The sequence below is a fragment of the Corvus hawaiiensis genome, chromosome 4 (assembly GCF_020740725.1).
Source record: "Corvus hawaiiensis isolate bCorHaw1 chromosome 4, bCorHaw1.pri.cur, whole genome shotgun sequence".
In the NCBI taxonomy this organism is placed as follows: Eukaryota; Metazoa; Chordata; class Aves; order Passeriformes; family Corvidae; genus Corvus; species Corvus hawaiiensis.
The window spans coordinates 33,104,545-33,121,586 of NC_063216.1; the positions used below are offsets into that span (position 1 = coordinate 33,104,545).

The following is a 17,042-nucleotide window of genomic DNA, read 5'->3' on the forward strand; positions in this document are numbered from 1 at the left end:
GATGACACAGAAAGTTTGAAGGAACCAAAAATAAAGAAGTCATCTTTAGTTTTGTAACTTTAAACCACAGTATGACTTTTTATTTACTCGTTTCATGTTTTGTTTTCCCATCTCCTCTGCTTTTGAAGGATTTAAAGATTACTGTGAATGAAGAAAAATGTGCCCAAGAGAATACTGGTGTGTAAAATGAGATTATCTAAGAAGCAATGAAGAAGGTTTTTTTATCAATGGTTGAAATTACTCGTGGAATAATAGAATTCTTTACTAGTTGATTTATGAAGCAATAAATACAAAAATACGGTTCTCTAGATTCATTCTCTTGTTACTTCTTAGGCTTCTTATTTCCATGTTTTATAAGCATAAAATAGTTTATGTTGTGAGGATAAATAGCTATCTAAAAATAGTCAAATCCAAACAAAATGCTATAAGGTTCATATTTTAGGTGCATTATATTTTTAATATGGAAAGATGACTGAGCTGTGACAACCTTCAATTTAACATCAAAAGAAAAATGCTTAACTAAATCTAGTGCATGGTATAGGTATTGCTGGCAGTTGTATTTGTAGTTCACATAGATACAAATGCCATAGATGGCTGTATCTCGGTCTGTAAATTTCAGCTCATTTACATCCGTAGATCCTTTGAGAATTGTGTATTTCCTAGAATCATAGAACCACCACTGGGTTGGAAAGCAGCTGAAAGATCATCTAGTTCCAACCTCCCTGCTCTGAGCAGGGACACCTCCCACTAGAGCAGATTTCTCAAAGCCCCATCCAACATAACCTTGAACACTTCCACGTGTGCGGTATCCAGCACTTCTCTGCGCAATGGACAAGTAAACTGATAAAGGCATTATAAGAAATCTACTTAATTTCTGCCTGAATAGAGAGAGAGAATTTTTCAAGCATGTTACAGAAGCTAACATTTTAGGACTGAATTCATGTGAGGTCGATCCTACCTACAAGCTGCTTCAGCAAATGGAATTAAGAAAGCCGCTTCTATATTCAGTATTAATGTTCCAAACTTTAGCCATAAATATTACACCAAGAAAAGGACAAATGTTCTTCATTAGTTTACTGTTTTTCACACTCAGTCTTGTGAACTAGAAGGTCTACATTGAAAAGATTGTATGAAAACTGAATTTTAATATCTAACATTTACATTTTTGATCTGCTGGAAAAAGCCGTGCTTAGAGTTTGGGGGCACTTTTCTGAAAGAGCGTTTTAGTTGTTTGGGGGTGGGTATTTTTTGGCAGAAAGGTAGATACGTTTACCCAGTGTTCAGGAATTAAAGTCTCATAATTTTCATTGGTGTTTGTCCAGAAGTTTGTATCCTCTCTGCAAGGCTAAGAGGCTGGAGTATACTGGTAGCTGGCAGCACCAGCAGAAGGGGTGCCGTCAATGAGAAGAAGCTGGGAAAGGCGGCAGAAGATCAGGAGTCACCAATGACCTCTACTTGGACCAGCTCAGGGCTGAACAAACTGTTTTCCTACCCAGAGCCATGCCCTGGTGTTTTCTAGACTTCTGTTTGTTGTTGTCACTCTCTCCTGGATTCCCTCCTTGCACTGCAGTGGCTAAAACTGAACGCCACCCCGTATGAGACCTCACTGGTGGCTGCCCCATATGGCATAAAAGTTTCTTCCCATGATACTTTTATTAAATACCGGAAATTTTTTATATAGGAGAAGGAAATTCAGCAAAGAGCCACCAAGAGGGTTGTGAGCTAAAGCAGTTGCCCTCCAAGGAGAGTCTGGGCAACCAGGGCTGGCTGGAGAAGAGGTGGCTTTGGGTATTAAAACTGAGAGAGGTACTGGACACCAAGCGAAACTTTCTCCCCATATGGACAGGCAAACAGGGGGACAGGTTGTTCAGACTCTGTCCAGTCTCTGTCCTTGAGGTTCTCAAGACCTGACAGGATGAAGCCCTGAGCAATCTGGTCTCATCTCACAGCTGCTTCTGCTTTGAGCTGGAATTGGAGTGGAGATTTCCTGAGCTTCCCTGCCGCATGAATTATCCTGTGATTTATATCCTTATTCTTTTGAAAGACTGCTCTATCTCATTTGAAGTATACTGAAACTTTCAAATCTTTTTTGATCTCCCCCAACCTAAATCACTCTGCTAATTTATTTACTATTTTATTTCCATGTGTAATCCTACTAAATTTCATCCGACTGATCTGTAGTTCATCAGATCTGTTTTCAGTTCTTACCCCATTCTGAAAAGTCCTTCACTTCTGGATCCTCCTTAGAGAGCATTGGCACTCCTCCAAGCCACAGCATGGAGCAGGTCCTTGCAGATTGCCTCAACATGTTCAGTCCATTTGTGCTTAAATACCAATAATCATTCTCGAAATGTGCTGCATCAGGAGTCACACAGTGTCCAAGCCTTGCTGTAGTTCTCCTTGCTGCTGCTGATTTAATCGGCCAGTTTTCTGACACAGGAAGGAAATTTGATCTGAGATGATTCATACTGAATCATCTCATTCTGAACATCTTGAATTTTTCTTGGTGCATAGTAACTGTCTCGGTAGCACATGGCAGGCAATATTACACTTTTTCTTTGTTATTCTCAGTAATGTATGCATAGATATAAATATACACACGCATACATATATTCCTGAGTGTTTATTTCAGATGGCTAGGAGTGATGCCAGGTCATGAGAACCACAGGATGGTGGCTGGATTTTTAAACATTTCTAGTCACTTACTGGTCCTTGAAGTTAAGCTGCCTGAAACTTTCTGAACCTTCCTTTTCTCCCATCTTAAATATTCTTTTAGCCCTTCTTTGCTCCTTTAGTATCTTCTATGACTTTTCAAGGATAATTGCACCTAATTTAGGTGATTCTTTAATATCTCCTAACATGCCATTGAGTGAAACTCATTGATGTAACTGTAATGAATACATCTGGACTGCCTTCCACCCAGCTCCTTCTCCTCCTGCATGTGCTGTCCAGGTATTCTTTTCTGTCACTTTCCTCCTTTCCTCTCCTTAGAAAGTATATGATTTCTGTGATCAGTCTTACAGTTACTTTCTTTCTTCAGATTATTAACCAAGTTTTCTTGTCTATGAGGAGGAAGCCTAAAGTTTTCCTTGGATAATTCTTTTCACCCTTCCTTTGCCCCTCCTGCCTGTCAGTTTGTTCCACCATGACTAGACAGGGAAACCTTTTATACATGGAAAACCACAAAAAGGATATTATAGTAGAGTCTTGTTGTGACATTACTCGTAAGCATTTATCTTTTGGGAAGTATTAAGATAACGGCATGTTTGATACTAATCAGACAATAGATGATGCTGTTATTTTGCTCTTCTTTACCATATTACTTAGGAAAATGTTCTTCATTAAACTCTTTTTCACAGAACCTCTGTGTCAGTGGTATTGGGTGCCCAAGTGTATTTGTGTTTATTGTGGTGGAAGTGTATACACAGATTGAATTCCTTGGCTTTTTTTTTTTTTGAGAACATATGTTTTGGGAGCTGAAAATTGTGAGTGATTGAAGCCTAATCCCCATTCTTCCTTCTACTGCCTATTTTTTGGCCTCAGATAATCACTTAACCTTTTTCCTTGCCTTGGTTCCTTCCTCTCCAGCACAGGAATATGCAACTTTAAGTACTTCTCCTGGGCATTTCATAATTCATTAAAAAATTTAAGTACTTTGAAGATATAAAATATGTATCTAGTAAATGCTAAATATTTTTACAATGGTGTGAGGAAAAGGTTGATTTCTGAATTTGAATTCATTACCATCCCTAAAATTAATGTTCCATCTGCACTGCATTTCAGTACCTTAGTCATTCAAATATTAATGAATGCAAAACTAAATAATGAGTTTTGCACTGCTGCCTTTCTGATGGGGCATTCATGAAGTCGTGGGAAATTCTCAATCTTTTCTGGCCTGCTTGATTTATTGTTGATTGTGTATTAAGATGATTTCGCTTAAGCCTAGATCCTTCAAAATTTAATTCTGGAGGTAGGTCTGTTTGACTGGGGGAAGTTCACTTGAACAGTTCTTGAAGCAAAGGCTTGGACCCAACGCTTGTCTCTCACAGGTGAGTGCTCCAAATATCTACATTTAGGCACTCTTCTTTCCCCCATTTATAAAAGGGGTTGAAGACAGCCTGTCTTCTGCTGCTGCTTTAACCTGTGAAAGACAAAGGTGAACTGCAAAGATGTGAGTTCCCCCAGTTGGAAAAGGGCACCAAATTGAGAATTCCCAGTTCCTGGAGGGAGTACCCTAACTGCTGTGCTTCCATTTGGGAGAAGTCACGACCGAGCTGGCTGTGGCCCCACACCAGTCCCTAAAGGCAGGTCCTGGAGAGGTGCAGGATTTAACGGCACACTTTTGTCTCAAGAATATCGTGATGCTGAGAAGTGGCTGCACAGTGTGGCAGCATCATGGCAACCCCTTGTCAGCGCTGGGGGGAAACAAAACGTCTGCCAGCATGTGGTACCCTGCTGCATTCCTTACTGCTTTCAGTACCTCAGTGTGTACGAATAGCAGTGCAGGAGGTTTTCTTGGGTACCTTGATTACCAGATGCTTGGGCATGCTGCACCAGCATGGAAATGCCTTCTCTTTGCTCTTCTCTTGAAAAGCAGAGGCACAGCCTTCCGCCATGGACTCCTATTTAGGAATCTTCCCCTCCTCAGGCAAACAGATATAGGCATCATAGTGATGGGCATGGCCAGAACATCCAGAAGTTAGTTTGCTTGACATACACAGAAAAAGGTTATTGGTAACCACTAGTGCAATGTCCTAAGGATGGTACAGCAGAAGTAGCTGCAGCAGTGTTTGCTGCTGGCCTTGCACTGAGACTATGTGTTCATCACATGGAGGAGGACTTGCTTGTAGTAAGTTGCAGAGGACGAGGTAGAAGACTGAACAAAAGTCAAAGTTTTAATTAGCTAATGATATCAAAATGTAGAGCCCTGCACATCACAAAGGAGAAGCAAAGAGCTTAGAAAACAAGATGAGGGATGTGGAATTAACCACATATGTGGAAGTTTTACAATTACTGAAGCTGGAGGAAGGGATGTGTGCTCATGCATTTCAGATGATGAAGGAATAAGGGACAATTAACAACATTAGGAAGCCACCAGGCTGTCTGGCAGCACTCTTTAGTCAGTCCAGAGGATGCCAGGCTTCCCTGACAGTAACCAGAAGTGGTAACTTACTCTGTCACCAGCCAGGCAGCCAGATTGCAGGCTACAAAAGGTAAGAGCATTTTAAGAAGAGTTGCACTTCTTCGGATTGATTTGAGCATTGGTGCTAAACTCCTGCTGCTGCTGCTGACAAAAACCAGCAATGCATGTTCTTGATGGTGTTAAATTACTGATATATTAATTGCTATCTCTTCTGGATGCTGCAGTTCCATTTTTCATGTCTGTTTATTGCCTTTTGTTGCTGCCTGCTGAAGATAGCGTGGGCAGATCCTACGTCTGATGCTTTGTTTTAGTTGCCTGGCTACTGTAAAACGTTATCTTAGCTTTTGCTGAGGTGCCACAGATGCTTTATTGATGATTGTCCAAACAAGGAAATATATAAAAGATGCTGGTGAATGCTGTGCTTGCCTAGTTCTGCTGCTTTTGCTAGAGATGCTACAATATGCTTACTTTGCTTCACTACTACAGGTTCTCTGTATAGTAATGTAGAGGGTAGACTGAAACCTTTCATTTACACGTTGGGGTCATGGTCAATGCCAAAGGTAATATTATCTGTATCGTAGTATGCAAAGAACTGTTGTTGGAAGGAGATGGTGGGCAGCTGCTTCACTAAATTGCAATGCATTCATTTCTGGTAATTGTTATAAAGAAAATGTATTTTTCCTGTTGATTGTGTTGCCAGATTTTTCCCTTCCTTTCTCCCTGTGAACGTCTCCAACAGAGAGAAATTTAAGTCTCAAAACTTACTTGGGATGTTGAATTCAAACTTCTTCCCTGCCAAAAACTGAGAGTAACCAATATTTCTTCTGCTCTAGGCAGTTTCTATTTATGCTTGCATAACTTTATCTCTTTACATCACAAGCACTTCTGACTAAATTGTTTTCTTGTACTCACAGTCTGAAACCTCTTCTAAAGTCTCTGAATAAGCTATGTTTCTTTTCAGTCAGTCCAAAAATATTTTGTCAGCAAATAAATAAAAAAATTACTTTTAACAACTGTTTTACTTCCTTCTTTAGTATTATTGCAAGCCTTTTCTTAATTATTCTTGCCTTTTGGCAGTTGCAGTGCATTAATATTTACAAGATGAGATACAGTTTTCTGTTTATATTAGCAGTCTTCGGTCTGTGAGATCTGGACCAACCAGAATGCAGGATATCCTTTCTCATCGATTCATCAGGTTCATAATGTAAGATACAGCGATAAATGGCTATGTTGTCACTCTATGGATGTACAGTCTGTTGCCTTGGTGTTCTCTACGGGTGTCATGTTGCTGAAATGACAGAAGCAGTCCGTACCTTGTCCGCCATGCGGGGACCGTGTGTGCGCGCATTCGTGTATCGTGCCGTGTGGTTAGCGTATGTCGGCTCCATGGTGTGCGTACGTACAGGACGCGGGGGTGCTGCCAGCAGCCGTCTCGCCCCGGGGAGCTTTGAATTCTGTTCCTGATGTTTTTGTTCACTCACTCTTCCAAAGCGGGAAACCGTGTAAACAGCTCGGTTTGCACAGTTTCGCCCCCGCAGTGTGTTGTGCTGCCCTCTCTGTGTTGGTCTGTAGGCTTTGCCCAGCTGTGGTTACACACTGCCTTTGCAGAGGCACTTTGGGGGAGTTGGAGGTAATGCTGATGGTGCCCTGAATTTTTGTCACTTCTGTGGCAGTCACTGTGCGCGTGAGAGCAAACCTGGTGATCCGTACTGCAGACTGGTAAGGATGACAGCCAGTTGTTCAGCAGAGTATTTGAGAGCAGCTGTAGATTTCTCCTAATTCTGTCATGACTCCTGGGAACATTTCTGCCAGAGAGGGGCCATTTTGGCTACTGAGCTTTAGAAGTTTTTTAAATCTAAGTACACCGTGTTTCCATTCTTTCAAAAGCCAAACATGTAAGGAGCTAAAAAAATGTGTCTTTCTCTAGGAATTTAAACATAAGCAAATAATAAGGATTTGACAGATCTGCAGAACATTTAAAATTTTTACAGGGAGAAAAATATAAATTTTTCAGCCAGAACTGTTGTATCCATGTGTGCTCCAATTTGTTGTTGTCATGGTGACTAATACACATTACCATAACCAGGCATGAGGCTTAACAGGTGAAAAGTTATAAGATGTGGTCCTTGTTAAAAATAACTACATTCAAACCACTCAAAACCAGGCCTTCTTGGTTTTTTCTTCCTTTTAGCATGGAGGCTTTTTAACTTGACATTTTTATAAAAAGACGAGGGAGGTGTTGGATTTTTATAGAAGATTTATTGAGGTTACTTCTTATCTGCAACTATCTCTGCATCCAGGTGCCTTCAATACAAGTCAAATACACTTCTCAGGGAATGGGATAAATGTGCAGCAATTGTAGAAAAAAATTGTAGAAAAATAATAGCTGTAGTCTGCTTCTGTTGCTTTTTTGACATCAAGCATCCAGCTCTTTCTAGAGCACTGAGAAGTGCCTATCTGCCCATCTTTGGGGTTAGAAAACCCAGCAAGAGCAGAGGTATTGGTCTCTAAGGCTATTAAAAGTTGTCATTGTAAAAGTATTGAATCCTTACCACTCTGACACTTGCCTTGAGACCATTTTCTGATTATAAATTCTTTATCTGCAAAATGCAGAGCAAAAAAAGCTTCTTTTTCAAGTTAGTAGAGGCCAAAGAGAGTTAGGGTGCTGGTTAAAGTCATAGGGAGGTTAGAATACTAAAACACAGGCATTACAGCAAAACCCATGTGATAAATTGCACAGCTGTCTGATGAGCTGTAAAGCTAGATGAAGAAGAAATTATCTCTTGCCTTTCTACTTCATCAGAGAGATAAATATCTCCATCCGTATATTGTGTCATAAAAAATACATAAGCTTAAATGTTTGATTATTTCTTATAATTGCAAATTAAATATTCAAACCAGAAAATCGTTATCCTATCATATCTATTTTTAAAACTAAATCAAACATTATAGTTGGTCTTGCACGGCAATTTATGAACATTTCTGTACTGCCTGAAAAGTGTATTAGGTGCTTATGAAGGACCGGAATCTCAATACATCACCCATGAATTGTTCCACATCAACTCCCTGGATTTAGGACTACTAGTAATTCATATTTTTCTTCCCTGACTTGAGCCCTATGGTTTCAAGTCTTCTCTAGGTCAAAGATGGTCCTATTCTGTATTTTGCCTGATATTAACTGTCATCATCACATCTTAAATCTCAGAATTTCAGTATTTGACTAGAGCCAGTCTGCTGAGGAGCTCCCGTTCTTCCTGTTAAGGTTTTTAGATATGGATTTATGAATGTATTTAGCCATCTAAATCTTGTTTAAAAGCTTTTCTTCCCTTAAAAAAAAAAAAAAAGGAAAGGAAATTGGGTGGGGAATATGTAACAGGAATTACACTTCTAAACATCTTCATGGGTCTGGGCTTTGGAGACTACCCTGTTATGACTCCGTTTAAATAGGTTTTGAGTGCTAACAGTAGTACTGTTTAAAAGTCCAAGGAGTTTGGTGTGAAACAAAAGGAAAGGAAACCGGGAGCCACTTCTGCTGAAGTGTTAAAAATCACTTATGATACAGCTGTTAAAAAAAATTTGACTATGTATAATGTCTTTTCATAGTAGCTGCTCCCTCTACAAGACACACTGAAATACAGTAGAGGCTTCCAGAGGCAGTGGTCTGTCAGGAACACTAGAAATCCTGTATCTGCATTCCCCAACCTCAGCTCTATTGCGTGCTTACAACATCCTAGAGATATGTATAGCAATCTTGGCAATTCTGTTTTGTCTAGTTTAAAAGGAGTAGGTAGTAGGATGATTGTATTTATAGAGCAATAAATGGATACAAACATGGCCTCTGCACAGTCCCTCTCTAAGCTATCCCTCTCATACACTAGTTTTATTAGCCTGGTTGAAGATTATTTCTCATTTCTTTGTAAAATTGAGCCAAAACAGGAGGTGATCACTGTTCTCCTTTTTCTGCCCTTTATTTTCAGACAGAAACAATGCAGTTCTCAGTGCTTTTCATGCTTAATGTGCAAAAGGGAAACAAACTGTAAAACTATGTACTCATTTTACTCCTTATGTACCCTGCTTACTTTGCCAGTGCTGTCCCTTTCCTGCATGTGAGGAAAGCCACCTGCTGAGCAGTGCAACAAGGATTTGGAGCACTACCCCTAGTCACTTGTTCAGTAGAAGTTCTGGTCCTGCCTCCTGGCCATCCCTGTGCTTCCTCGCGTGGTGGAAAGACCGGTGGTCAAAAGATGTACTTTTGTAGCTTTTCTGTCCTGAATTTACTCCCTCTCCATCATAGTGGCCTTTTACTAAATTGCCTGGATGTACCTCCTGAGCTCTGCTTCCTTATACAAAACATGCAGGAGTGTATCTTTACTAGGGGGGAAAAAAGAACTAAATCAAGTGGTCTGTTAGCTTGAACAGTTCATAAGAGACAGCTGAGCACACTGTGAGAATTTGTGATGGGTGCAATCCATCTTCTCTTGTTGTCAAAGACAGACTCCACTAATAAGAATGCAGGTCCTTGCCTCTTGTAATATGATGGAAATTTATTTTATAAGAAGAACTGCCTCATAAAGAAATCAAATTCCCACTTCAGATTAAATAAGATAGAAAGTTTTTATGCATTAGTGGCCAGAAGGACTCATTTTTGTGAATGCAAACTCCCAAAAATTGGAGCAATTGCTCCTGCTGCTTTCCTTTCAAAATCTGATGCTGAAGTCATATCCATGGCATATAGGCAACTTAACTAGGCAAAACAGAAATTACACTGCTGTGTAATTGGTACATTTGCTAATGGTGCCAACAGTAGCTAGGTTCGACTTGTTTTATGATGTTCTCTTGCTTAAAGTTGCCATATTGGCAGGGTAATGTTGATGTTTCCAGATTTATTTCTTGCTTTTCATTGCAGAGCTGTGCAAATGTGTGTCATTTCGTTATTTTGTGACACATGAAAATGATGTACTTGTTTTGTTTACTCTGTCCCGACTTAATTAGTAAGATGTGATAGTTTGCCAGACTTTGAATGTCTTTGATAAAACTTTTTCATGTGTTTTTGATGCTTAACTTCTTTTTGTTGTAGAAGTCTAAACTTGTAGCCATATTCTGTGTGAAATGCTGATGACAATTCCTTGCCAGTTTCAACACATATTTTAACAATATGACATACATAGAAAATACACAAAGATAAGTGCAGGTAAAGAAAGAAGTAGCATAACCCAAAGTGAAATAATCATATAGGAAAGGGTAAAATAGTTTGAGAGAACAGACAGGGGAAGAAGGAGCATCAGGAAGGACAAATGTAATTGCAAAAAGACAGTTTTGAGAAGAGGGGAATTGAGAGGCAGTCCAGACCAGACAGGATAGGAGAGACGTGAGGGTGGTGGCAGAGGGAAGAGGAGAAGTCTATCCACGGGTCATTTTCAGTTAAAGTGAGCTGATGCATGGGCCTGCAAGGTAGAAGGAGCCCCTAAGGAGAGGTCAGTGCAGGTCCTGTGGAGCCAGGATCAAAAATACACAATGGCAAGTGAGACCCAGACCAGCACTGCCAGGCTGGGGACATTCCTGTACTGATGCCTACATTGGCTCTTTTGGAGGGAAGAAGAGTGAGCTGCGAAGGGATTTGGCAGCAAACTGCACTCCTACCTGTGTTCTCTGAGGACTTTGAGGAAAGAGAGGAGATGACAGCTCAGAAAGGCAATCTCCTATATCAATGAGAATGATGAATGTGGAAGGGCAATGTTAGTACCTCCAAAACGAGGCATCAAGAGAAGGTGATCAAAGTAAATATTCGTAAAGAGATTAAAGAATGCCTCGTGTTTGAAGAATGTATAATAAGTCTTCAGATCAAAACAAAGTCTCTGTTATTTAGCCATTTAGGAAAGTCAGTTATTGGTTATATGTGCCGGATAATGGAAGGTGTATTAACTCTGCAGAAAAGCTTGTGAAACACATAGCAGAATTTGTGAAAGGCATTTTTGTGCATCTCATGTTTTTTTCAAGTGCTCTCATCCTCATATATGTATTGTAAACACTTATTTTTAAGGAACATTTTGGGTGCCTAATGATTTTATTCTCAAAGCAAAGAGATTTAATTAAAGCCTCATTAAACACTACAGTAGATGACTTTGGATTATAAATTAAATAATGAAAAATGTTGTAGGAGTTGTGTTCCCTTGTTTTAGTAACATGGCTCTATGTGTAGAAAATAAATTCTTGCTAATTGAGCACAACAGTGGAGGGCTACTTTATAGTGAATTTGCCTGCACATGCTCTTACATCTTGGACAACTGTGATTTTCAGACAGGAGACTGGGGAGAGCCTTCAATTACCTTGCGACCTCCAAATGAAGCCACAGCATCAACGCCTGTACAATATTGGCAACATCATCCAGAGAAACTCATCTTCCAGTCATGCGATTATAAAGCATTTGTAAGTGTGGATAAATGTAGTGGTTTGATTTGGGATATAGATGTATTAAACTTGGATTTTGATAGGCTGTTGTGTTTTACTTTCATTTATAGTATTTTTTCAGTCACTTTTAGAGAGACAGGTCAATTCTTCTGAAATACTGTAATTGTAATAAATGAGAACCAAGGATGCACAGTACTTTTTTGCTATGAATTTTGTGATATATTGCAGTCCATGTGGCATTAGTGTTAGAGAAAGGGCACTGTGAGTAAGTGGCTAAGTGTTGTTGAAGTGACAGTGAGAGCAAACACCCCCACTTTTCATCTGTTACAAATCCCTGTCTAGTAGTTATGGAAGAATAATAAAACATAATATGGGATCCTCATACCCATACTTCATACCTTAATGCTGTGTGCATGGCAGCTAAAGTAAGTGTTGCCTCACCTGAATTTTATACATATGTTTTTGGGAAAGGAAATAGAGAAGATAAAGATGAGGGTCCTGAGTGTTTTCCGTCCATGGGACAAGGGCACGTTCAGACCTTTCCCAAACTGATGGCTACTTCAAGTACCAGTAGCAGTCAGTTCCATCAGGGTCAGGGCATACTTATTTTTACCTCCCTGTGGCTGCAGGTGATTACCACTTCCCATTCCTGGAGAAATGGAGCTTCCCTCTATAACTAAAGACAGTTAATCTTCTCTGGCTGTTATAAATGCTTGTGGAGGAGAGAAGTCTCCTACCATACAGAAAGTCATTGGACGCTTTCTTTTTAAATGAAAAAGTTTTCTGAAATCTTGAGTTCCCTGTCAACAGGGTGGGGGGACTGGAGCTTCTGCGGAGCTGAGGAGGTACCTGAGCCCACCTTTTTAAATGCTTGCATTTCCCCTTACGACTTTGCTGGATAGCATTGTTGAAGTTGCTGAAGGTGCTTGCCAGCCCACTGTGTGTCCTCTCTGGAGGTGGCCACCTTATGAAGGAAGGCTGGCTTATTGTACAAAGGAAAGGGTAGTAAACTCAATAGTTGCAGTGTCTTTAGGATAATAGCTGGGGGTTAACTACTGGTCCAGGATGTGGGGTTGAGATCCTGTTCACTTGAAGGGGCTTGGATCTTCGATGCATTTTAGGATAATGCTCTGTTCACTAAATACTGCTGCATTTTGGGGAACAGTTGGAGGTTGCTGGACCAGATTAAGGCGTATCAGGGAAGATAGGAATTAAGAGACTAAATGCAGGTGAGACAGAGCCTGGCTCCCACTGAGGAAGGGCAGAAGGGGTGTTACAGACCTGTCTTTATGGAGCACATCTGTATCTTCCATCAGACCTTCATGGGGTTAAAAATTGCCAGGCATGCAGTGATTATCCCTGGACAGTAACTAGAACCTCTGCCTTCCTTACAGAAGTTACAGTCAAGGACCATCTCACCTGCTCTCAGTCTTCTTCTCCTACTATTCAAAACCTCCTTGCTCACCTCAGATTGAAAAGGAGCTTCTAGTTCTTCAAATATTTGTCATAGTTTTCAGTGAAGTGAGCATGTTTATCTCAAGAGTGCCTTTTCTCTTATTGCATGATCCAGCAGTAAATTCATAATTGAATGTAACCTTTGTAGTAGATTGGAAAATGGATCATTAAAGAAATGAAGTTGGAATGACCAGGAATATCCAAGATAGTGGTGATTAAGGAAGGACCTTCCTTTCCTAGAGGACCATGTGTCATGGCTTTGTTTCAGCTCCTTGAGCTCTATTGACCTCAGCCTTATAGGGTAAAACCCTGGCTTGTAAGTTATAATTGGGGCAGCTTTCACTGTGTGCTGCATCACTCAGTTAAACAGTTGGATGTTCTCTGTATTACTCCCACATGCTCTGGGTGTTTGAGAAGGAACATTTCCAAAAGCACAGCAAGTCAAAAGGAAGCAAAATTTCCTCCTAGAGTTTCAGATTTTTCTGACAACTAAATTGGATGGTACTTCTGTGATTTGTGTGTCTATTCCACAGTCCACCTTGCAAAGCATTTCTGAGTGCCTTCAGCTGAGGCTTTTTGCTGCTGTGCAGATGGGACAGAAGCTGTCCTTCTCCTCTCTTTCTTCCTCTTGTTCTGCCGTAAGCAAAAAGCACTGCTTTGTTACCCTGGTGCCTGACCAACTAATAGCTTTCAAGGAAAAACCAATTCATTGTACTGCAGTCCATAAAAAACGAGAAAACAAAAAACCAAACAAAATACCCGCAAACCAAAACAAAAAAAACCAACCATCCAACCAAACAAGCGAAAAATTGAAGACATTAATTGCAACCTGCCCAGAGAAGGCTAAGGATTCCAAAGGTGTCAGAGAGCAGGATCCAGACAAAAATGCAGTTCAATTCAATATGCTTTTGTTTACTCTTCTAATTTCAGAGCTTGCTTTAAGTTTGTTGTTTTTCTTCAAGGATGATGTCAAACTGTCCCATCAAATTAATGCCCAAACCCCTATCCACGTCACCATTGAGCCCCCAGCGGGACTCACAGCTGCTCGGTTTATGAATCTTTCACATCTGCAGTCCTCTAGGAATGCCCTTCATTCATGCCTTTATGCTTGTTCTTATCTGGTAGTGTTGGTCTTGCTCACTGGCCCATTTATAATGCCCTATAAAGTGTTTCTCACTAATTGCTGCATTGGCTACTGTCTACATTGAAATATTTATGCATTTTCTTGCAGGTCAGAGACTCCTGCAGTACACAGTGTAAACCGAAAGCTTTAAAGAAAATATCTCAGTTTCAGTCAGGAGACCAGAGAGCTGAACCAGTACACTCTGTTCGGTTCCAGCTTGCATTCATCTGTAATTGAAGTTCTTTTTGATAGGTTCTTGTCTAAGCTGAAGCTGGTTCACCATTTGGTTGGGTCAGCTTAAGCTGTTTCCAAGAGGAGTCAGTCTGGTAGAATGAGAAGGGTCAGCAGTGGTGGGCTGCAGCATCCTCCGGAAAGAGGCTCCTGCCCACAGTGCTTTCTCTCCTCCTGCAGCCTACTTACCATATTCTCTCAATGGCATGACTTCTCTTCAGCTCCCACATTGCTCACTTAGGACTGGAGACTTAGGAGAAGCAGTAGCTTTGTGCTGCAGTGAGAATACAGATAGAGACTTCTCTGTGCCTGGGGAAGAGCAGGTGAAGGGTGCCTTGTGCTCTCTGCCCAGTTAAGCCAGACTTGCATGTGACATCATACAGAAATTCAGAAACGTCCCGTTTGCACAGAGCTATAAGAACACATGCACACCAACAAAGGTGCATGCCTGTAGCATCTATAGGAGAAATGCAGACCATGGTGTGGCTTTGGTACAGCCCAGTTAGCAGTAATGAGACCCCTCCCCTGCTAGGTGGGAATGGCAGGGATGATGGAGCCAGCTCCATCCCTGGAGGAGCAGCGCCATTCAGACGTGGTGTAGGGGGGTACTGAGACCTCAGAGGAGCAGAGCCTGCTGTCAGGGTGCAGGAGGGCTCAAACTGTGTGTGCCAACAAGTGACATAGTGAGGGAGAGGCCTATAGGACAGGGGCTGTGTCGCTGAGGCTCTGCCTGCCTTGTTGCCCTTGGAGATGAGCAGGCTCCTCTGAGGGCACGGTGGTTTCCAGAGAGCTGGGCCAGGACACAGCACCCTTCTGCTTCCTCTCACACAGCCCTCCTCCAGATCACTGTAGGCTTCAAAATAATAGTTCAGGGTCAGCCGTTCCTTAGGAAGAAATCATGGTTTAAACTAGTTTTAGTAGAGATTTATTTTCTCTGTTTGCTGACATCGGGCTCTGCTATTTGCACGTAAATTAGTTACAGATTGAGTACACTGAGGTTAAGATCACTGGTGGCCTTCCTATCCACGTTACTGCACACATAACAATAGGAGTTGAGCAGATGGCAGCTAAAAGCAGATTCTCCATTTCTTAATCCAATGGCTTTTTAAGATGGAATCTTTAGTATATGTTTGTTGTTTCAGTAACTAAAATGATAAGCTCGAGGACTTTTGGATATTGTTTCAAAGGACTCCGGCTGATTCAATACACTTGTTGCTGTGCATTCTTGTCTCATGGGTTGATTAATACATTAACTCCAGAGTAAAAAAACTCTAAAGCAATATGTTAAGAAATTGACTGATACCACTAGGTTTTTTAAAGCATTTTTAGTGCATTTCTGCAGATGTTTGTCTGTTCTGGAATTTCAGTTAATTTAAGTTCAATGGATTTTTGTTCTAGTATTTAGGTTCTATGCTGGTAAAAGAGTTACGAGGCACAGAGTCAACACAGGATGCATGTGCAAAGATGAGGGTAAGTTTGTAAACCTACTTCTTTCTCTATTGTAATAGTATTAAATAACATCAATCTGTGATTGCTTGTACTGTATCCTTTTTGCTTTTGTAATGTACTGTTACCCATTTCCTTTCCTTGCTTTTACATTGGTATTCAATAGGAAATCTGTTCTGCCTTATATCTTAATTTGAAGTAATACCAGAATTTAAAGGTAAATTTTTATTTTGCACGTTGTCTCTAACAAAAAAACCCAAATGTATGTTAGTTTTCTCATGAATCTTCAAGTACATTTCAAAGTACTGTCCACACAGTTTAAGCATGCCCATATCCAATTGTTTTACAAACAGAATTTATAGCTTTTATATGATAATCTAGATTGAATTTTCAGTGTTAAATATGTAGTAGCAAATATATTAACATGTTACCAGGCACACTGGTTTTTACATATGGTCTAATCCAACAGTCACATAATCCTATGGATACGTTTACTCACATGAGTATTTCCTTTAATTATGAGTTACTTACATACTTTTTGATTAAAGGGTGAAATGGGATCTAAGTCAGTTTCACCTGATGGTGGAAAAGCAGCTAGGTTTCCTTCAGACTATTAAGAATATGTTTTCCTGTGTCTCTTTGGCCTAATGCTGGTTTGTAGAAAATTACAGTAGTCTATCTCCAAGAAACATTGCTGCTGGAAAGTCAAAACAAGCCACACCTGATTTATTCCCAACTGTAGTTGTAATAAGAACACACCTGTTCACAGCCATGGTGAACATATCATGGTCTGGTATCATTAATTAATGAAGAATATAATTGTTTGCTAATCTACCAAACACGTACAATTACCTAGGTGAATGAGCAAAATCTTTTCTTCTGTGTATCATCCGTCTCTTATGCAAGATGTCTCTGAGCACAAGACGTGACATTCGGATCTAGAAAGCTGGAATATGTGTAAAAATCATGCAATCAGACAACCATTTCCTGCTGGTTACACATGTGCAGCACACAGACTTTCGTACAAGCTGTTTTAGCTGAGGGCTGGCAGTAATTCTCAATTACTAGATTGCCTGAAGATCTGAGGCTTCTCAGCTAATTACATGCTAATCATTCCTTACCTGGCTTAAAGTCCTCTAAAAAAATCCTGACAATTTGACACAGAGGGATCTACAATCACATACACATGTTCTGGGGAATTACTTGAGGCTACAAGCATACCATCTTCCAATCCAG

The 17,042-nt window shown here is 40.4% G+C and overlaps 1 protein-coding gene across 8 annotated transcripts in view; it reads left to right on the forward strand.

Annotated features, from left to right (window-relative positions):
• ANKS1B (ankyrin repeat and sterile alpha motif domain containing 1B) overlaps positions 1-17,042 on the forward strand; it is a 413,919-nt gene that overhangs the window by 374,319 nt on the left and 22,558 nt on the right. For 4 of the 8 annotated variants that reach the window (XM_048302483.1, XM_048302479.1, XM_048302480.1 and 1 more), the window contains exons 20-22: positions 6,273-6,347; positions 11,441-11,569; positions 15,759-15,830. In XM_048302483.1, the coding sequence (XP_048158440.1) occupies positions 6,273-6,347; positions 11,441-11,569; positions 15,759-15,830 (276 nt within the window). The remainder of the gene's footprint in view (positions 1-6,272; positions 6,348-11,440; positions 11,570-15,758; positions 15,831-17,042) is intronic. The other 4 variants (XM_048302484.1, XM_048302478.1, XM_048302485.1 and 1 more) reach the window with 2 other exon arrangements.